Genomic DNA, 22,258 nt, shown 5'->3' on the forward strand with positions numbered 1-22,258 from the left:
TGCTAAAGCGCAGTTCCGTCTGTTCTCACCTAAGCTTTTCCCTCTGTGCACAACGAGCTCTCCAAAACTGCTGCTGCTGAAGTGGAGGAGCTCCTGCGAGCGACTGTTGTCTTCATTTAACGTGTCACGTCTGGAACGAGACGGATTACATCGCGACATCTGTTTAACTCAACTAACTCTGCCGTGGTGTTTACGGTGGCGAGCCTATGCAGCGTACCGTACCTGTGGCGTGTGTTTGAGGTAGTCCGACGTCGGTGACCAGCTGCTTTCTTGGCTTCAGCGAAATCTGCCGGACCTCCACTCGGGCTCGGTGGGCTTTTTCCCAACACCAACACTGACTGGTCCATGTTCTCAAGTCGCTCCTGTGCACGTTTAAAAAAAAAAGAAAGAGAAAAAACATGAATCGGACAAATGTTTGTGAGATCATATGAACTGTGACCGTTGTACCGATTTCATCCAGCACAAATACCTGTTTTGCCATTTCCTTTCTTCTCTTTTCCTCTCGCTTATCCTCTTCTCTTCTTTGGATCACAGCCATGATCTCTTTTTCCTGCAGGAAGGGAAAAAAGTATTTCATCAGATCTTTGATCTGTGCTTTCTGCTGATAGACTAGTGACAAAAAAATAGCTAAATAATCACCACAGTCCAACACAACACTGAAGTGCAATAATCCTGTGGGAAGCGTTTGGTAGCAGTAAGACTTGAGCATGTGGAGTTGTGTGTGTGATTCTTATGGATGTAACCGAAGGTGTGGATACTGAGATTTGTGACCTGGAAATGTTCCTACACCTCGGACGAGCCTCTCAGTCTCCTCTGTCATTCCAAGTAAATTTTTGCTTTTCTCCTCCTGTGACAGGCAGCTGTGCAAGAGATCAGATTTCTTTGCCCTCAGTCTAGCCTTGTAGGCTCTGTTGATCCAGGCCAGAACTTAAGCTATGTTTGAAATCACTGAAGTCCCTGAGTGTTACGAAGGCTGCACATTTAGAGGGGCACCTTGTGAAACAAAAAACAGAAGACTGAACCTGCCAGTCATCCTGAAGGGTAATAAAACCCACTGCTGTCACAGAGGAACAGCAAAACCCGCTAGTGAGCATGCACAAACCTCAGTACACCAAATCTTTTAATTCCTAAATTCCCCCAAAATAGGCCTATGTGGATTTACAGGAAAATAACCAAACATTGTTTAGCCTTTCCGAACAGGCCAGATGAATTTAACTAGTTCAGGCACAATGTCTCTTCTGTCTCTCTTGCTGACCATCTCCTCCTCCTGTTTGCGTTGCTGGTCCATCCTCTGCTGCTCCTCCAGTGCCCGTTTCTCCTGCTGCCTCTGCTGGTTCTTCAACATCTCCTCGTGGAAGGAGCTTGGCGGGGGCTTGTTGTGCTCGCTAAGGAAGCCCTGGATGTGGTCCGCCAGCTCATAAATCATCACCTGAGCAAGAAAAGTTAAAAATTGAACACAGTACAGGAGCCCAGACTCTCAGATCTTCTGGAACGGGTTTATGTTTTCCCTTGCGATTCCTGTTTGAGTGCACGTCCGTCCTCACCTCTCCACATCGTGTCACCGCCAGCTTGTTGAGTTCACTCTGGAGGTTTTGGAGGTTTTCGTTTGACAGGCCTTTGGCGTTCTTCAGCTCCAGCTCCGGAGGCCTGCGGTGCCCCATCGTAACATGTGAGTGAGAGCAAACCAGACAGTCAAACTCCCAAACTGACTGTTACGACCAGATCACATGCAGGCGCACGGGACAGTCACACTGCAGTCTTAAAAAGACACAGTGTGTTTCTGACCATGTGAGTTTGCGCCGTTAAAAACACGATAAATGTTTGGTTTTTTGAGGCTAAAACCAGATTAAATCAACATCAGCATTCGGTTTAGTTCCACGGTGCTTTGCAGACCTGGTCCTTTATTGTCTTGCAGCAATAAAATATGAGATTGATAAATAGAAGAATAAAGACTGGATCACATAAGCCACCTATTATTAAACATTGTCACACGACGCCATTGATTGTTGCTAAACAACAAGAATATTTTTCTGCAGGTTTCCTCATGCTCCATTACTTTACTCTCAGCGAAGGTTCTACTTCCTTGATTCCTTTACATTTCCAACGTGCAACCAGAGCAAAGACAAAAAGCAACATCATCGGGAGTTAGAGATTAAGGGATTTAAGTGTTTAACATCAGTGTTCCTTAATTGTCTTTTATCAAGTCAGATTATTCTCTCCGACATAACTGTTGTATAATGACACTTTCTAAGGCAAAATAACCTGATTGGAGGAAAGATTCTGAGTGTTGATCTTAAATACTAATGACTAAAGTACACGATTCAAAAGAGTGGAACAAATGTTATTGTAGAAAGACACAATAAGATCTGGATTATTTTTTTATCATACTGTGGTTCGTGGCTACAATATTTCTGTTGACTTAAGAAACAAATCAGTTGTTAACCTTTGATAAAAACTCAGCCGTGCTGATATCTGGTACAACAGCAGTCCCTCGTGTGTTCATGCTGACATATTTGCACGTTTTTGCTGCAACCTGAACTTGGCTTGTTCAGAATTCAACAACCAGTGCCAGCACACTGAGACACCGGCCATCCTGATCTATTATAGCGAGTTTTTGTTTTTTTTCCTTTTCAGTGGTTTTAAAAAAACCTGGCAATGATAATCACATTGGTCTGAGTCACAAGATAAGACATTAGACGATGCAGCAAAGAAATAGAGAGGAAATACACGAGTTAGTGAAAGTGTATGTGTGCACAATGCGTCGTCATCACAACATCAACATATCACAAAAGACTGGAGCGATCCGAGTGATTGTGATCAGGGATAAGATACGAGCACAAAGAATATGAAGTGTTTGTATTTAACACGAATCATATTGTAACCTGCAGCATGTTCACCCGGTATTGTGCAGCTCTAGTGCGCAAGGACACAAAACGAATCATCAGCTTTGTCTGTTCTACAGATTTAGAGCATTTTAGAGAAGTTTGAATCGGAGTGTGGAGGATATGATTTAAGATGAGAACATTTTATTCATCTCACAAGGAGAAAATTCAGTTTGACCCAATCATATAACTAAACGGACATTGCACTGCCCCAGCTTTAACAACGCACATTTTGTGTCATATTTGTTGTTTATTTTCTTTCATTCACGTCTTTCCATTGTAATTACCATTATAAGAAATTAACATAAATGACTGCTGAGCTACAGAAACATTTAAAAGCTACTGCTGTGCCTTAGTTCATCTTCATTTCTAATCAACCCTAATATATAATAAGTACATAGTCCTCTCGGACTTCATAATCATTTCGTGTGTTTGTCATTTGCTTTTCATTTGAAATGGGAAATGCTCATTTAAAATAAAAGGGCAGAGTATATAAGCTTGTGTTTTTTATGCTCCCTTTCATTCAGGACTTTGAGAACTTCTGTTCTGTATTGAATTGTTGTCGTTTGTTTTTACTTGGAATGAAATAAATAAACGAACTAACTAATAATAACAATGTAAATTAGGTCATGGTCATTTCCTTGATGATATATTTTACTGTTATTGTTGTTGCTACTGTTTTACATATTTATTACTCATTGTTTATGTTCTTTTCTGTTGCAGTTCTTCTAGTTACCGTCAAAATTCCCCATTGTGGGACAATTACAGGAATATCGTATTTCACTAGTTACACTGCCATTCAAGCTTATATTTCCAATGCATTAGTTACACTAACAATAAATTCACTTTCAAAGTGTATGTTTTGAATAAATAACAGTTTCACTCTCTATTATGACTTTTTTTAATTGCTTGCCCCACTGCGAGACTTCTCCAGTGACATTCTAAGTGCAGTTAACAGTTGGTCTGAAGTTCTTCTTCTCCAGCTATTAAAGCAGCATGTGGAAGAATGTTTATTGCAGCATCAGTGTATGCCTTATGGTCAGTAAGCAGCTGCAGCAGCTGGTCACCGTGTGCGTTTGGAACCCTGGCACTGCAGTGTCAAGAGACTGAATGTCAAAGGTCAGGTGGGCCGACACCACTCACAAGTCCGGGTAGTTGGAGGGACATTTGACGTGCAGGTCCACGGTCGCGTAGCATTCCTGTCCATTATTAAGCCCATTGGGCCGCAGGCAGAGGTGCATCTCCGGAGGTCTTTTAACCTACAAGGAAATTCAGAGCTCTGTTTATTACAAGTACACGTACGCGCGTGCGTGTGCGCGTGTGTTCCAGCCACCATCCCCTCCACATACCTTCCAGGGGTCTTTGCTCCGCAGATCATGGAAGTCATCTCCGAAGATCGACGCGAGAGCTTCCAGCTCGTTCTCCTGCTGCACCGTGTGCTCCTCTGCTCCGTCCGCAGCGTGCTGGCGGCTCATTCTGCCCATAAACTACATGACAGTACCCCGGGGAAGCACCGTTGCCCCCGCCGCCGCTCTCGCCGCTCCGCCCGCGTCCTCTCAGGCTCTCCGGAAGAAAAACTCGCAACTTTCTGCAGTTGTGCGCCTCGCTGTCATGAGGTGGAGTCAGGGAAGTAAAGGACAACGTAGCAAACGGAAGACCACAACAAGCTGTAGCACGCTGCGCTGTCGCGGTATTGACGTCATCACGCTGCAGAAATTGTCGCGAGGGGGCGGTAATCATGACGTAAACCATGACTGAAGGCACGTGACACAAGAATTTATTTTACTGATATTATTATAAAAAAAAGTCTCTTATAAAAAAAATAAGTACATACAAAAAACTGATGACTTTGTGTTACACAAAATTATACTATATTTGTAAATATTACAAAAATGAGTAATGTAATGAATAGAAGATATTTTAAAAAGGAAAAAAATGAATTATATTGATAGACTACTCGAACATTATCAAAAATTTTGTTAAAAAAATATATTTGAAAAAGATAACTGATGACGGTATGTTACACAGAATTATACTGAAAGATCTTTCAAATATTACAAAACAAACCACTGTGAAAAATGAATAGATATTCAAAAGAAATCAAAACAAAGGACTAACAAATATGTTAAAGAAGCAGACATGAAGACGATAGAGGAAGTGTTTTTAACCGGATATGGGACCCTTTAGTGAAATTTATTCAGTGAGGTTAGTGATGTGACTGACCTCCCTTGTGGTCTTCATCATTTGTACACTTTATTTTTCTGTCTTTTATTTGATATATGATTACTAACTAGTACTTTATTAACTTATTGTTGTTAAGACTGTGGTGCTGTTGATTCTTTGATGTGCTGTTGTTTTTTCAGGGTGGGAGGGAGGGAAGGGTTCTTCTGTAGTTTTGTAATTGTGTATTATGTATTGACGTTTTCGTTTGTGCAAATTAATAAATACATTTTTTTTAAATAAAGAATCAGATATGTAACATAATAGAGAAAATATTTCATTTGTGTGTGAACATGGCTGTTAAATAAACTGACATATAACAGGAGTTCATAAAAGCTTGGGTACAGGAGAAGAATTAAAACAATCTCAGTATACTAGGGAAGAACTGCATTTACATGTGCAAATATCTCACATTTTCTCAAATTAATTACAAATTCCCCAACTTTTTTTTTTCTTTTTTTACAATACTTTTTCAAATAATATGTGAGCTAATAATGATGATTTTCATTTCAGCTGCTCCCTTCCAGAGTTGATAGAGCAGATCATGTGATCTGCATGTTTTTTGGAATTTTTATGGAAGTTTTTCCTGTCGCCTCCTGAACAGTTGAGCTTTAAGGGCTGTACTCAGGGAGCCATAGTGGTGACCCCTCCTATATTAGTCTCACTCTGCTGCTGGCCTGTTTATTTTAGGATCCATTTTAAAATTATTTTATTAGCTTTTAAATGCCTCCGTTATCTTGCCCCACCCTACCTATGTGAACTGTCTGCTCAGCTGCTCAGCTGCTGGAGTATAAAACCTCGTCAAACCTTCAGCTCCTCCACTATGGAACAATATAGCGGACATTCTCCTTCTTTATCTCTTTTTAAAGCATATCTTAACAACCACCTCTTCCCCTTTGCGTTTTAACACCTAAAAGATGCTGAGATGAATGTGTGATATTTTAGTGCATTCCCTGCACTTATCTTTAATTGTGTTATTCGTTTATATTTTCTTTTATGACTTTCATTTTGTTATTGATTTTGTGCACAGTACAGGTGCCTTAATGATGATCATGACACAGGTCAGATATTGTATGCTGGTACTTCGAGACCTTTTCAAGTCATTTCTAAAACAAGACATTGACTCAATGCATGGCAAACTGTGTTTCCTGTTTTGATGTCGTGGTTCACAAAATGAATTAGCTGTCTCTGATAAATGTTTGAATACCTGGCAGATTTTGATTGTTTCGTTTTCATTCATATTTCCCGTAGATGAATGCTGAATTTGATCAAAGTCAAGTCAGGTATAAATATAGATAATCAAACTTGAATGTTGAATCCACGAGTGTAATAGGTTCCCTTCACCACAAAACAAGGAAATACTTAAATTAAGTTTGTTGCATTTCACTGTGACTCAGTACTTGTACTCACAATTCATCTGAAAGAACATACAATTAAACTCAAAAGGTTTTTAATCTTGGTTTTGTAACCTAAGTTCATTCTTTCTCTCTGTCTGATTTCATCACTACAACATTGATATTAGGTAAACATGATTCTGTAAATTAAGTTGCATTGTTTTCTTCAGCATCTGTTTCTTTGGCGCTATTTGTAAGATATTAATTTTTTTCATGCTTTCTTCACAATGAAAACTAAACATATAGTAGCAAAAAACTTACATACAAAGGCGAAGAAATGAATTAAAGCATTTACTATTGATCTTCTCCTAATGTAGTGGAATTTAAATTGAAAATATCTGTATTTCTCACACATATAGAATACAATCTGTTGTCTACATTTAGCCCCTCACTCCATTTCTTGCTTGCCCACAGTAAAAAAAAACATGCATGTGAGGTCAGTTGGTGACGCTAAATTGCCCCCAGGTGTGAATGTGAGTGTGTGTGGTTGTTCGTCCGTCTATGTGTGTTTTCCCTGTGACAGACTGGCCTGTCTGACTGCCCTTCCCCTCAGTATGCTGGATTCGGCTCCAGCGTCCCGTGACCCTGAACGAGATGAACAGGATAGAAGATGGATGGATGGATGGATGGATGGATGGATGGATGGATGGATGGATGGATCCATTCCTTTCTTAGTGGTCTATGATGGTAACCAGTAGGTAGTGGAAATCAAACCTGCAAGTCTCTAAACACAAACCTGCTTCTTTCACCTCTCGCCCAACACTGCCTCCAAAAGTACCACTGTGAAGATCAGACTAATACTAAATCAAGTTTCATCCAGTGTGGGAATTAATTATCTGAGGGAACACATGGGATGTATTAATATTTCCCATATAGTGAAAAAGTATGATGTCATGGAAAACACTTTGAAAACTACATTATAAACAATGTGAGCTTTTGCAGACTGACTCTACCTCATTCATGAACTCCAGCTCTCACATTGTATTGTACAACATATCATATTTTTTAAATTGTGCCACTATAATCTGCAAAGCTCTGAATGCTGCTTGTGTCACTGGGGATAAAAACCTAACCATGAATCATACCTCCTAGTCTTGACGATAAGTAAAAGTCATTTTTGTCAGGCAGTTTATGAGATGCTTCAGTTGCATCCCGCTCATATCTGTAGTGATACGGCTATAAATAGGAGACTGTGGTATTTTCTGCGGCCGAGCGGAGCAGAAGAATCCTCTCACATACCTTTAGCTATGATATAACCTCACAAAAAAACAAACTACACTTTTACGTGTGAGTCATTCTTCCTTACACGAAATATTACAAACACACGGGTGACACACTCCAAGATCTCACCATATATGATTATTTCTTCGAGTGCAATGTTGTCCTAACAAACAATATGTCAAATGTTGGTATCATCCCTGCACAGATGAGAGTACTTCCTCATAAGGTACAGTGTACATCAAGGAAAATGTAAAGTGGGTGGCACAGATATGGAGCTCCACTTAGCAGACTCACTACTTGGAAGCCTCAGTGGCTCCTCTGTGGCTCAGCATAACCCTACAAGGAGACAGCTGAGCCAATCAGAACGGAGCAGTGACACCGGCAAGCCACTCAGACGGCCGGATCAGACACAGAGCCCGACTGGTATTACCATCAGCTGCTCCACAGGCCGAGGAGGCTCAGCAGCATACTGGCAGGACGCTTCACAGACATGCACAATGTTTTCATCTCCTTAACTAGACACCACCACCAGCACGGTCTTGGCTTGGTGAACGTAGTAGGCCTCCGAGGTATTGAATACTGTTTGACCTCAGGAGGATTTAACATATGAGTTCCTACCTGACCTAGTGAGGTATTAGGCAAAATAATAAACACATTTACAGCATTTTGGAGAATGATGATGATACGGTTCATTCATTTCAACACTTTTAAGTGCTATAAAGAAACTACATGGAAGTCACATCATTTATAACAGGACTATGCAATCCTTCAGGAAATATATGTTTAGTTGAATAGAATTAAATCCTCAGAAGTTACATTCAGAGAATGTGCCTGATTCAATAAATCCTTAACACCTATTAAAGAACACCAACTTTATACTTTTTTTTTTTCATGATTATCCTTCTAACTCTCAGGATAAATGTTTCATTGTAAAAGATGCCCATCAATGAAGTACAACACTTTTCCTGGGGATTTATGTTTTTTGCAGGCAGCTCTTATTTGGACTTGTGTGGACAACTTAGCCCCGCCCCTGGTCCCCGGACCCTCAGCAGGTCCTATTTAAGGGGCTCTCCTCACCCTCAGCCTTCGTCCCAGTGGAAGCATCTGTGTCCCAGTGCACCTTGGTGAGTACGTTTTATGCCTTGCCTGAATCAGTGATGATATATGTATTTAGATACATATTAGATACTACATTTAGATACATTAGTTTTTGCTTGTTTCAGTGGGTTTTATATTCACACCTTTAAGTTAATGATCAGCTGAGTGAATGAATTAATGCTGTGTTTTGAACTATGAATTTCTGACAAATTGTAACCGCTGACTGGATCTTTGCAGCACAGTAAAAGCTTAAACAATTTGTAATCTTGGATATGATGGTTCACTCAGGGGATGATGGGTTTTCTTGTGATACACACAGAAGGATGGGAAGGTTCTTTGGGAAATCAGTAACATCCAACTTGTCATATTAGAGCGGTGCACAAAAAAGTATGAGAAGGTTGACCACATTAACTGGTGGGACAATGAATGAAGCCAATAAGCAGCTGGAGCAAGAAGCTGAGTGGTCAAAACAAAGTGTCACACATTGTAGATGGATGGGTGTAGGCCTGTTACTTCTCACAAACCTGAAATAGCAGGAGATCTGTGTGTGACTTGTTTCACCCCCATTAAACACAGCGGGGGTGCCCAGCTAAAAATAGATCCCAGATCTTTCTGTTCTGCCCCTTTTTTGGTGCTACCTCAGCAGCTCTGAGATGTCCCAGGAACAATCATTCAGTGGAGATATGTTATCAGCAGTTGTATGGCAAGGTTAGGACCAAAATAGGATCTGATGGCAAGTCTAATTAGCTGCCTATAGATAGAACCCATTGAAGTGACTGGTGTTAGGGTTTGCAAGTGATAATACCTCAAGAATAGTTGTCAGATAGTGTTGGCAGGTCCTCAAAGAACCGTGGATTACGGCTAATCCATCGAATAATTAAGGAAGAGATTGAATGGCTGTCTTACTAACCCTTGCAGATATAGCAGGTCACAGTCATTTCATCACATCGTTAACCACTCTAGCGATGGTGTCTGTGATTATTAGTGAGGGCAGCTGCTGCCAGCAATGATCCTACAACTTCTCAAACTCTCCTCTTGAATTTCAGACCACCCCAGAAAAGCCTAATCATGTGTGACGACGATGAGACTACCGCACTCGTGTGCGACAATGGCTCTGGCTTGGTCAAGGCTGGATTTGCCGGAGATGACGCTCCCCGTGCTGTCTTTCCTTCCATTGTTGGAAGGCCCCGCCACCAGGTATGCTCATAGGAAAAGTGACTTTTTCTTATGTTAATCTATGAACTTGGTGCTTTTACGTCATTCCTTGAAAGGCAGATGCAGTGAACATTGTATCTGATGCTGCTCTCATGCTTTCCTCCTCAGGGTGTGATGGTGGGTATGGGTCAGAAGGACAGCTACGTCGGTGATGAGGCTCAGAGCAAGAGGGGTATCCTGACCCTGAAGTACCCCATTGAGCATGGCATCATCACCAACTGGGATGATATGGAGAAGGTACGTGTTGACAGGGAGACTCATTCACAGCCTTCAAGGCAGCTGACCCTCTGAGAACCCACATCCTCGTAACGTCATTAAAGTTGCTTTATTTTTAGGTTTGGTTCTTTACGCACAAGGCCTGGCTGTTGTTTGTCGTTTTACACCTCCCATAAGCTGTCTTTCTTCTGTTAGATCTGGCACCACACCTTTTACAATGAGCTCCGTGTGGCCCCTGAGGAGCACCCCACCCTCCTCACTGAGGCTCCCCTGAACCCCAAAGCCAACAGGGAGAAGATGACCCAGGTATGGAAATCCATCTATATTGTCCATAAGTTTATTCCACCATATTTATGCTCAAAATGAGACAATATATCTTGGAATTTCTTGCAGATTATGTTTGAGACCTTCAACGTTCCTGCCATGTATGTGGCCATTCAGGCTGTGCTGTCTCTGTATGCCTCTGGTCGTACCACTGGTAAGTGTAATTGGGTTTTTTGCCGACTCAGTTTAGTCAAAGCTAATATATTCCGTAACTTAAATGTGTACAGTACTTGTGTAAACAAAGTCGACATGCTAAGGAAAAATGTTCATTTGTTTGCATTGTGGCTATTAGAGTGTCAATGGAGTCTGTCATGTGGATAGATTCCTGTTTCTTTTTCAAGAGAAGGTGTTTATCTTTCCTCTGTGGCCAATGGTGGCATCAGCATTGTGTAGTTTATGACGTGAGACATGCATGAAGACGTCACACTGATTTCAACTTCAAAAGCGCTCATACCTGGTTAACTATGGTTCTCTTTTGTTTCCAAAAGGTATTGTGCTGGACTCTGGTGATGGTGTGACCCACAATGTCCCCATCTATGAGGGTTATGCTCTGCCACATGCCATCATGCGTCTGGATCTGGCCGGTCGTGACCTGACTGACTACCTGATGAAGATCTTGACTGAGCGCGGCTATTCGTTTGTGACAACTGGTGAGAGCTGCGTTATGATTAGATTGATGTGCATGACAGAGGTGGAAATGTCTTTTCCTCAATGCTTGACATTTCTTCTTGTCAGCTGAGCGTGAGATTGTGCGTGACATTAAGGAGAAGCTGTGCTACGTGGCTCTGGACTTTGAGAATGAGATGGCCACGGCTGCCTCCTCTTCCTCCCTGGAAAAGAGCTACGAGCTTCCTGACGGTCAGGTCATCACAATCGGTAATGAGCGTTTCCGTTGCCCAGAGACCCTCTTCCAGCCTTCTTTCATTGGTGAGTTTTACTCCAACACCAGATTCGGCTATGCATTAGTCTATTCTCCTGCACAAAACTCATAAGTATACTTGTTCTCTATCAGGTATGGAGTCTGCTGGCATCCATGAGACTGCCTACAACAGCATTATGAAGTGTGACATTGACATACGTAAGGACCTGTATGCCAACAATGTGCTGTCTGGTGGTACCACCATGTATCCTGGTATTGCTGACCGTATGCAGAAGGAGATTACTGCCCTGGCCCCAAGCACCATGAAGATCAAGGTAAGAAGGGTGTCAAGGTTTTCAGTTATCATTACACTGAGCAAAAAACACTTAGTAAAGTTTAAAATTGTTGTATTTCCTACCTAGATCATTGCACCACCTGAGAGGAAGTACTCCGTCTGGATCGGTGGCTCCATCCTGGCTTCCCTGTCCACCTTCCAGCAGATGTGGATCAGCAAGCAGGAGTATGATGAAGCCGGCCCCTCCATTGTCCACAGGAAATGCTTCTAGACACACAGCCACCTCCTTCTGTCCATGCATTTGTTTTTGTCTCCTGTATATATATGTATTGTAATAAAAATAAGCCCTTATGAGAGTACTTGTGGCATTGTTTTGTGGATCTGCAACATGAGGAGGAGAGGAGGGTTTTCGTTAAACTGCAGCAGGAGCAGGAGTATCAAAATGATGCTGAGGTGCAAACAAACAAGGAGGAGGGAGCTAATCTGAAGATCACAGGAAGTAGCCGAGATGCTGTTGTTCCCATTTGCTTCTGGTTTTAATAACAGTTGATTTTGAAACATTTAGGAGTGAGGAAATTTCACAGCTAGACTTATTGCACAGGTGCCGTCATATCATTTTTCTACTCTGGATTAGAACCACCAATTCTTTCACAAACCTTTGAAGAAATAGTCTGCATACTTGATTGAATAAGTCTGTGGCCATGGAAGTGATTCGAACGCCTGAATTCAATTATTTGGAGAGCTGAGCAAATATTTTTGGCAACATAGTATTTTTCTTTGACCGACTTGGTAAAATAAAGATGGGGGAAAAAAGAAGAGGGTTAGATGAACTGAAGCAGGGGCATTGAAATTATGATGATGGAAAAATAAGAAGGAGGAGGATAAATATGTAGATTATGCAACAGGTTTTTTTTGTCTATTTTTTTTTTTACTTGATACACTGAATGTTACTAGTCTTGGAGGTACATAGACTAGACTGATTAAAAGTTATTTCCTAAACACGCTTACAACAGTACATGTTTCGTCTACTTATTTGTGAAATTGTACTGTACAAAACAGGCATTCTTCATTTAATCGGTGCGCTTAGTTTTATATACAGAGTCGACCGGGTGATATGACGAGCCACACTTACTGTTGTAGTATTTCGCACCGCCCAGTCGAGCTGCCCTGGTCAAAAGAACACGCGCACAAGAGGGACGTTATTCGAACAGCTTTCGTCCAATCAGAGCGCAGGACGTCGGGAGCGCCTCTGTTTGAATGCAGTGCGGAAACAGTTCGGGACACAGCCGAGAGGAAGAAGAACAAGTTTAGCACGATGCAGTTAGCTAGTGAACGATGAAAGGCAGGTAATTTAACAGCTCGCTTTGTTGGAATATTATAAGAACGCCACTTTAAGGCGTGTTAATTGTAGTAGATTTTACTAGTAAAGTCGGGTAACGACGCGACTGGCCTGCCTCTGTGGTTAGCTAGCTCACTGCATCACACGAGCGTTCGGGCGCTCCATAATGTAACGTTTGTATTGTCAACATAGTTTTACCTAATTGTTTTGTATAGAGAAAATAGCTCTCGAGTTACTTGTAGACATACGGGAAACGAAAGAGGATGACTTAAGAGACAAGCGAGTGGAGAAAGTGACCACGTTCGAGAGGCTGGGATCAAATCTGAAGTGTTTGACGGATTACTTCAGTCCTGGCAGATTAGAGGGATTGGTCTGTGCGCATCTTAAGTAATCAGGGAAGGAACATTATCAAGGAGCAATGAAAGTGGTGGAGAAGAACGTGATGCGACTGGTGGCTGTGCAGCAGCTCCGCGCTGCTTACGGCATCAAGACAAAGAACTGGAACAAAAACAAAGCAGCCGTCTGGAAGGCAAACAGCAGCAACTCGGTGAGTTTAAAGACCATCTGTTGATACTACTTTTTCCCCCCTTATATGCTTCAGTGTCCTACTAAAAGCATGCACTGGATTTGTGATGTCGGTCTATGAATTATCAAGTTCACAGCAACAGACTTGGTTGCGCTATTGTTCAGTCGGTTTGAATGAAATTAGCATATTACTGAAAGCAGACTCATCTGTTCACAGAGCTCTTGTCACCCTGTCAGCCACTCGGGAGCCTTTGTTTGGCTGAGCATCTGATTATTCACGCCGTAAACCTCGTTACCACCGATTCAAACCAGAATCCAACAGGGCACAATCTTTTAATCTGCACATTTAATGGGACATTGGTGCAAAGGGTTTGGACAATTGTGACGATAGAAACCTGACTGGTGTGTTTGTGCAGTGACTGAGTCGAACAAGAGCTGCTGATTATCCTGCTTTGTTTGCAGTTGACTCACAGAGGTCACAAGTTTTATTTTGATGTGACAAATGCATGCTCTACTTCTGCATTTTTCCCCGAGGAAAAGACTGCAGCTCAGACTGGAGAAGTCATGAAGGGAAATGAAATGGCTCTGTTGCACTGGGAATAAAATGTATATATGTCATTGTGGTTTGAATTCGTCTTGGTTTGTGTTGCATTCATGGCGGTTCTCTTAAGTAAAGGAGCGCTTTGCCTCCGATCTAATTCAAAGAGGTTCTTTACCATGCAGACCATGAGGAATGTGATGTTATTGACATATTGGAGTCAAGTTGTATGTCTCTGTTCAACTGTTTAATCCACTCCTTGATCTTTGTTTTTTCTTTTATTACGATCGTTTTCTCAGACAAAGGTGTTCGGTGCTTCATTGGAAAGCTTACCATATTACAATATGGAATGTGGAAGCGTGCCAAGGTGAGTGGATCACTTTTTTTTTTTCTTTTTTTCCCTTGAGTTCCCAGTTAACAAGCTGGTACTTGTTCCACCTTGTACATACCGGATCTTTATGCTAATGATGTTTGGCTGCCTCCTCAGTTTCCTAGTGGACGCGTGCATGAAGCTGCTGGCCCACATTGACACAGAGGGGCTGTTCAGGAAGTCTGGCTCCGTCCTTCGCTTGAAAGCTCTCAGGGTGAGTGGCGGCTGAAGTCGACCTTGCTCTCGCCGAGGACCGGTGGACACAACAGAGCTTTGTTTGGTCTTTTCAGGCAAAGTTGGATGCCGAGGAGGAGTGTCTGTCCACTGCTCTGCCCTGCGACGTGGCGGGGCTGGTGAAGCAGTTCTTCAGGGAGCTGCCGGAGCCCGTGCTGCCCTCGGAGCTGCAGGACGCCTTCCTCAAGGCCCAGCAGCTCCCCACGAAGGACGACAGGACTTCTGCCACCATGCTGCTGTCCTGCGTCCTGCCAGACAAAAACCTTTCAGTGCTGCGCTATTTCTTTGACTTCCTCCACAATGTGTCGCAAAGGTATTGCATTGCCTTATGATTAGATTATTTGAAAATAATCTTCTTCTGAATCATTTATAAACATCAAAATTCCATATATATTTTTTCAAATAATATGTTAAGGCCTGCTTCCATCGAGAATGAAGATTCTTTATTTCTTATTTTTTCCTCCCAAGATATTCTGTCAGAATAAATCTTTTAACACGTATCTTTTGGGGGGTACATCCTCCTTTGACCCGGCCATTCGCTTGTGTCCACTGCGATGGACTTTTCTTCCTGGCATGGCAGGAATCACAGCTTCGAAAGGGGAAAAGACAAAGAATGTTTTGTACTTTCAAAACACAAGTTTTATTCTATGTCCTCTTTACCTTTAACCATTTTCCATACGAATGATGGCAGAGGGAAGCGGAATGAGCTTTGGACAGAAGACTTTGATTCAGATCAGTAGATTATGTAGAGAGAGAGCAGACCGTTGAGACGGGGACATGTTCGCTTTAGAACGGTGTGAGCAGGACATTTTCCCACTTGTAATTTAATGGAATGAAATCATTTTAAACAAAGAGACTTTTGCTGCTAAATGCTTCTCGAAGACTTGAGGATCTAAAGGAAAAATCCTGAATATCAAAACCCGCTTGGCCTCCTACGCTGTGAACACGTATGTCTCCCAGAATGAAAAATAGAGAATATAGACATAATATATCAGCCCAAATAGAATAAGAAAAGGGAGAATATAGCCAAGAAACACCATATTAAAAAAGAGTTCAAAACCTGAAATGGACAATATTGGACATTATTGCAACCTCTGAATATTTATTTTTTTATTAATTTATCCTCTTGTTTCCCTTCGATCTCAGGAGTGCCGAGAATAAGATGGACAGCAATAACTTGTCCGTAATCTTGGCTCCGAACCTCCTCCACTCCGGAGACGGTACCGAGAAGATGAGCGCCAACACGGAGAAGCGCCTCAAACTCCACGCCGCCGTCGTCCACTGCTTCATCGAGAACGCCCACAGCTTCGGTACGCCTTCAGCCGTCTTGGCTGGCGCGTCGTTTCCCCACCGTTGCTTCACATCCAATAGATGTACTCTTTACTTCTGCATCCCAGGCGTCTTACCTCAGTTCCTTCACGAGAAAATTCCAGCCATGATGGGCTGCGAGGCGGGCTCAGCGTCCCCCACTCACAACGAACTGGAGGAGCTGGATCTGAACGCCGGGCTGAAGAGGAAGCAGAGACGCAGCTTTGGAGGTAAAGACCATCATCACGTCCAGTTTCCTATCGCTACACATTTACTTTAAATACCAATTAATGGCTTTTAAATGTGCCGCGCGGTGCTCCAGTGACTGTACGAATCATGATACTGTGCAGAAGCTTCAGTTGACGTGGTTTTTGGTTTGCCTGGCGTTTCAGATGTGGTCAGTGGTGCGCTGAATAAAATAAAAACTAACAGAACGCCCACAAAGGCCAACCAGGCCGACAGTCTGGGTACGTACAGGAGAGGTTGTGTCGCATGGTTAGAAAGCTTCTGTCCGCACATGAAAAGACTTCGAAGCTCCTCGATGCACTTCGTGCTTCATCTTCTGGTGTCTCTCGCCTCAAACTGATTTGCATTTGGCTTCGATGCGCCATTTACAGAATGTGTTGTAACGGCTGTTTCTTTGTTTGTTTGTTTTTTCTTTGCCCGATTCTCTGTCGTCTGCATGGATCCAAATCATCTCAGTGCTTTGACGCAAAATCATCAACACCAGGCTTTTTCAAAGCGAGGAAGGAGTTTGAAACCCCTCGCTTTGAAAAACAAAAACAAAAACCAACCCGCTGCTCTGTGCGTTGTTGCAACAACAAAAAAAAAACAGACACAAATCAAACTCATTTGAAGGCCTTGATTTTCTTATGATCCCGCCAGTCTTTTCCTCTGCGACTCCCGTGATTGGAACGCCGGCCTCCAAGCGAAAGCTTCCTTTGGAATCTGGTCAGTCTTTTGGATTTTCAAACAAGAAGCGTAGATCGGTCAAAAAGAACCTGGGGATAGATTTACTCCCCAATACTTTGTTCAGCGGGACTTCCACTCCTGGATCAGGTATTGGAAGGGGCCGTCAAATCAGCATCAACTTCCTTTGTTTTAAATCTCCGTCATGTAGTGATGTCTCCTTTTTCTTTTCTTTTTTTTTTTTTTCAAATCTCTCTCTCTCTTGAAGCTTTGAGCGCTTCTGGGGTTTTGGAATCTTCCCAAAGCACTCTGCCTTCAGCCGCAAAGTCCAGAAGACACTCGGCCACATCTGGAAGGACGAAGAGCCGCCGACTCAGCGGCCGCCACGCCGTCAACAGGTACACACATTCGTTTTCCTGTACGCTCAAAATGTTGTTTGCCTCTGTAGTTTTTTTTGTTTTTTTTATGGAGTGGCGGAGATCGCACTTTATTAGAAAGTGTGACGCGAACCAGAAATGACTCAAAAAGGAATATTAATACAAACAATGACGCAGGGCGGAACATGTGTTTTTCATCTGAGGAGACTCTTGTTGTGAAATCTGTTATATAAAACAGGATAATAGCGATGCAATGATTTAGGGTGGAAATCACCCTTGTTATACAATACGGTTGATATTCTTTCCTGCTTTTTTTTTTTTTTTTTTTTTTTTTCCCTTTTTTGATCTTTAAAGAAATATTTTCTTGACGTTTTTTTTTTTTTTTTTTTTTTCCTGTCCTTTGCAGAGTTGAGTCTGGACGAGCCGGCTGCTTTTCTCCAAAGGTCAACAAGAAAGAGGCGCCGCGCAAATCTCTGCGTTTGCGCTTCAGCCTGGGGAAGAGCAGCAAAGAGCCTGTAAGTGTGGTTGTCGGGCGGAATCCAGCCACTGATTAACTGTAGAAGAGCTGCTGAGGAAATCTCTTTAAACTTAAAGTTTACACAATGCTGCAGTGCAGCAAGCACTTTTTTATTTTTTTTTAATCTTAAACTTACATCTTTTAACTTTGTAATGCAGCGTTTTAACTAATCTGGGCAGTTTTAAGCCCTTTTACGGATTTTTGAATGTCAAAAATATCAATTTTGTGCCTTTATGCACGGTACACGTTTCTTTACATACTTCTAATGAACCATTAAGCACAGATTTAGCTTTTAGCACTAAAGGCTGGTGTATACGGACCAATCGGTGACGTGTTGTCTTTTATCAAACCTCTGAAGCACAAAACTAGTTGTAGGTACAAAAAACAATTGTTACAGAAATATGTGTGAATAGTGCTGAAAATGCATTTTTTTTTTTTTTTTTTTTTTTGCTCTCAGGTGAGAAATTGTTAGTTAACTACACCAGTGCTTTTCAAAGTGTGGTGTGCTGCTTGGTTTGAGAACTTTGACAAGATTGTTTTTCAATTTTCATTAAGAAATCATGATTTAAAAACAAATAGATAAGAAATCGGGACTATTATTAGGGGGAAAACGGAAGAATTCCGTTTATTTTTATTCAGAAAACTGCCTGACTGTTGCATAATAGTTGAGAAAATTCACATTATATACAATGTGTCTGTCCCAGATCGTCTCCCTCCCACACTTTGAAAACCTGTCGCACTACAAATATAATATATTGTAACTGTCTTTGGGTCCGCAGGGCGAGCTGTATATCCATGACCTAATAAAAACTGTAAAAAAACAAAACCAAGGTGGTGTTTCTTCTGAGTGATTCGCATCATCCTCTGAAGAACTAACCCCGACAAAGGCATTAATTAACAGGACCGTGGTCGCATTTTCCATGGGGTCATTTCTGTGGGTTCCTTTTTAACCAAGCTTAATCCTCCCCGAACGGTTCTTTTCTTCTTTCATTTCTCATTTCATGCGGCTGGTAAAGGGATCCGAGTCCATTGGCTGGCGACTCGCCACGCAGGAGAGCGCCACCAGTTTCCGCTTCACCGAAGAGACGGAGTTCAGTCCGTCGGTCCTTCCGGGAAAGACTGAATCTAAGAGTGAGTGTCGAAGTAATCCTAATAATCACAATTTCATTCGAACTTCATTTTGTCGCGATCGATTACAGTCGTTCAGATTTTAGTGTGAACTCCGACTCGTGTTCCGGTTCCAGGTTCCAAGTACATGAGTAAGTCTGAAGACAACCTGCTGACCCCCCAGTACGACCCCGGGACCCACCGGACGTCCTGGAGCGGCCACACCCCGGTGGGAGAGCAGGTTTTCGCTGGGCGCTCGTTCACCGACACGCCCATGAGCATGTGCCTGAAGAGCACCTACGCGTCCGCGCCGGCCATCGTCGTCTCCAAGCCCCCGCCGGCCGCTGGCCGCCCCATGAGGCTGTGCTGCGCCTCCAGCGCGGAGAGCCTGGAGGGCGAGCGCTCCGTCACCCAGCACGAGGACGTCTTCACAGACACTAAGCGGCGCCGGCAGGCTGGAGAACCGGACTCAAACAGCTCCGCAAAGCCAAAACCATCAGACGGCAGCTCGGCGCCGCCTGCTTCAGACCACGCCGGCGCCTCCAGGCTCCCCGCTCAGCACAGTGTCACATTTGGAGAAATGGACGTTGCGGCTTTGTCTCCGTTGCATATCGATAGTGTGGTTTACGAGTCCGAGGTACTTTTCAGTCCCAGAAACAAGGACGATAAAGGTTCTTTTTGTACAGCCGCCGCGGCGGAGCAGAGCGACGGCGAGGCCGAGCAGGTGAACTGCAGCCTGCTGATCGACGCCCTGGACATTCAGAGTCCCGCTCACTTCAAACTGCAGTCCACTCCGTGCAAGGCCAAGCGCCAGTTCACGGAGGAGCTCGTGACGCCGCCGAAATCCGGTCCTGGAGTGAGCGCGTTGCTCTACAAGGACGTCTTCTCTCCCGCCAAAGCCCAAAAGCAGAACCCCTACTCGCTGCGCAGCCTGGAGACGGAGAAGGAGAAGGAGAAGCGGCGAGTGGCGGATCACATTCAGCACTTCAACAAGCTCACCCTCCATTCTCCCCGAAGCGCCAAAGCAAACGAAACCAAGTCGCCGCTCAAGTTCCAGCGCACCCCGGTGCGGCAGACCGTCCGCAGGATCAACTCCATGCTGGGCTCCAGCTGCCGACCCTCCAGACTCGCGGACCCCCCGGCAGACCACTACGCTCCGGTGGCCAAGGCCGTGAGCCTGGAGAGCGGCCTCTCCCCTCACCCCGCGCTGCAGCAGCAGGCGGAGTCCCGGTGCAGGAAGAAGCCGCCTCCGGTCCCACCCAGGAAGCCCAGCACCCTGATCCGGAGAGCCAAGCCCAGCGCTCTGGGAGACAAGACCAACACGGTCCAGCCAAAGACCAGGGTGGACCCTTGTGACCCGCCAGGAGCTCTGACGCCGTTTGTTCAGCAGGAGGCAGGAAAAGACATGACCCATTACAGGGGCTCTCCCAGAAACCCCCTCAACCAGGCACGCCTGCTCTCTGCTACCAAACCCGTTGACTTATAAGATTCATGCTTCCTTCTCGTGGCTCCAGACTGAGTGACCCCAACTTTTGTTTTCAGCCGAAACAATATGTTTACAATAGTTGTGCTACGCTGCTGCCTGTGTGGATGAAATGACCTCACGGGACAAAACCGGCCCGATACCCTCGTCTGGAACGCTGCAACCAGACGTGGCTTCATTCCAAACATTTCTAAGCTCCGAGGCGACTGGGAAGAAGCATCTTTAACTATTTCTATGCAGAAAACCGTCCATACATGAAACATGCTGAGCTCTCACCATTTTCAGGGTCTTAATTTATTTTCCGGCCGTGTTCGGGCCTCGTTGGGAGATATCGATATGCCTTACAGCCGCTTCACTCCGGTGAGACGAGTTTAGAAGTTGAATATAAGATTGCATGTTAGGTAGAGTTTAGATTGTAGAGTGCGGACTAATTGATGTAAGCTGTGATTGTTGGGATGACTGGGAAAGTTGAGCTATTTATGCCTTTTCAACAGTTTTTTTGTTTTTTTTTTCATAATTTTTTTAGATATTTGAAAGTTAAAAGTGGACTGAAAAGAAAAATAAAGCTGTTTTATTTTCATACCATTTTGTCACGACCGGAAAAAAAATTATATATAAAAGAAAAAACCAAACACCTTTTGATGGATTTTAAATTTTTTTTGTTTTTACAAGCCAAACAGTATTGATGTGTCTATTACAGTCTGTTGATTTCAAACAATAAAACCAATAAGATGCTTTTCCATGTGAACTGCTTCAGATGAATAAAATCGAACAGCTTATAAAAATGTTTCCATCGTCTTCTTTTGGGAATTGTTGGGAGGTTTTTGCTCGTTTTTTTTTTTTGTCGTTTTTTTTCGCTGGTTTCTATTTTCTTTTTTGTCTGTCATTTCCCCCCCTTTCCTGCTAAAAATTCATAGTAGCTATTTTAATCATTTGAGTTCGACTTTTTTTTTTGTAGTTTTAGCTTTTTTGCAAAAGAATAATCCATATTTCCTGGCTGGTAGTGGAGCCACATGCGGCTCCACAGCTGCAGGTTTCACAACCCTCCACTAGGGGGAGGCAGACAGTCACTTCTCGCATCACTCGCACCCACACTTCAGTTCAATCAGTTTCAACCAGGTTAGTTTCTTTCACCTTTGACCTAATGTCACTTTCAAACTCACCATCGATGCTTTAGTAAAACACATTTCTAGTTAAACCACTCTCTCTCTCTCTCTTTTTTTTGTTCATCTGATACTTGTAAACAAACAAAATCATAAAAATGTGCAGCTGCTTTCAGGCTCGGTGTATTATTCTTATTATGAAAAAGAAAATTGCTCAGTAAAACTGTTTGTTCTGGTGGATGAAAGGTGGAAATCATTCTGTAGAGCTATTCTCTGCAGCAGTAGATTTGATTTGAGACTTGGAGGATGGGGGATTACTTTTAATGGTTGTGCTCTAGGATTTTGAGTGTGAGATGAATGCGTTTTCAAATCCCAGTTGTAGTAGGAAGAGTAATTACTGTCCAGGTTGTGATGACTTCTAACGACTCCTGTAAAATGGAGCAGCTGAATAGTCTATTAAAATCCACTATTTTAATATGACGCATGAATTATCACTACAGCATGATAATGGTGGAATTATTCTTTTTTTTTAATTGTAATCCCAATAATGCACATGGTAATAAAATTGCATTATCTTTTAATCATTTTTCAACTATTTTACATTTTATTATTACCGCAAGTAATAGTGCAATTTATTTCAAGTTATTGAAAATGGATCACGCAGCATTGCATTTTTAGAAAATAAAGACCCAAATTGATCAGTAAGTGTTTGCAATGTGCTGGT

At 42.9% G+C, this 22,258-nt stretch overlaps 3 protein-coding genes across 7 annotated transcripts in view; 2 read left to right on the forward strand and 1 right to left on the reverse strand.

Annotated features, from left to right (window-relative positions):
• Window positions 1-4,583, reverse strand: part of eif2ak4 (eukaryotic translation initiation factor 2 alpha kinase 4) — a 35,325-nt gene extending 30,742 nt beyond the window's left edge. For 2 of the 3 annotated variants that reach the window (XR_013935983.1, XM_080480003.1), the window contains exons 1-7: window positions 4,232-4,569; window positions 4,026-4,141; window positions 1,545-1,647; window positions 1,256-1,429; window positions 470-550; window positions 223-362; window positions 30-130 (exon numbers count right to left, since the gene is read on the reverse strand). Coding sequence is in view for 2 of the 3 variants with exons in the window: in XM_080480003.1 (XP_080336129.1) it covers window positions 30-130; window positions 223-362; window positions 470-550; window positions 1,256-1,429; window positions 1,545-1,647; window positions 4,026-4,141; window positions 4,232-4,366 (850 nt within the window). In the remaining variant the exon portion in view is untranslated. Of the gene's footprint in view, window positions 1-29; window positions 131-222; window positions 363-469; window positions 551-1,255; window positions 1,430-1,544; window positions 1,648-4,025; window positions 4,142-4,231 lie in introns of all 3 variants that reach the window. The other variant, XM_080480004.1, reaches the window with a different exon arrangement.
• A 4,209-nt stretch (window positions 4,584-8,792) lies between these two features.
• On the forward strand, window positions 8,793-12,070 carry actc1b (actin alpha cardiac muscle 1b). Its single transcript, XM_080480346.1, has 9 exons — window positions 8,793-8,841; window positions 9,862-10,012; window positions 10,139-10,267; window positions 10,442-10,552; window positions 10,640-10,724; window positions 11,059-11,220; window positions 11,306-11,497; window positions 11,583-11,764; window positions 11,852-12,070. Exons 2-9 carry the CDS (start codon window positions 9,884-9,886, stop codon window positions 11,993-11,995), a joined length of 1,134 nt encoding a protein of 377 aa, XP_080336472.1. The 5' UTR covers window positions 8,793-8,841; window positions 9,862-9,883; the 3' UTR covers window positions 11,996-12,070.
• An 883-nt stretch (window positions 12,071-12,953) lies between these two features.
• On the forward strand, window positions 12,954-21,212 carry arhgap11a (Rho GTPase activating protein 11A). 3 transcript variants are annotated; one of them, XM_080480663.1, is made up of 12 exons: window positions 12,954-13,610; window positions 14,426-14,493; window positions 14,614-14,710; window positions 14,787-15,043; window positions 15,877-16,040; window positions 16,128-16,268; window positions 16,431-16,505; window positions 16,924-17,097; window positions 17,216-17,345; window positions 17,731-17,839; window positions 18,858-18,972; window positions 19,086-21,206. In XM_080480663.1, the coding sequence occupies exons 1-12, from the start codon at window positions 13,482-13,484 to the stop codon at window positions 20,432-20,434; spliced, it is 2,808 nt and encodes a 935-aa protein (XP_080336789.1). In that variant the 5' UTR covers window positions 12,954-13,481; the 3' UTR covers window positions 20,435-21,206. The 3 variants fall into 3 exon arrangements, with proteins under 3 accessions (XP_080336789.1, XP_080336791.1, XP_080336790.1); XM_080480665.1 differs by having other exon boundaries at window positions 12,976-13,610; window positions 16,924-16,989; XM_080480664.1 differs by lacking the exon at window positions 16,431-16,505 and having other exon boundaries at window positions 12,976-13,610; window positions 19,086-21,212.
• Window positions 21,213-22,258: the final 1,046 nt, after the last annotated feature.

Source organism: Lipophrys pholis (assembly GCF_963383615.2).
Source record: "Lipophrys pholis genome assembly, chromosome: 14".
NCBI classification, from domain to species: Eukaryota; Metazoa; Chordata; class Actinopteri; order Blenniiformes; family Blenniidae; genus Lipophrys; species Lipophrys pholis.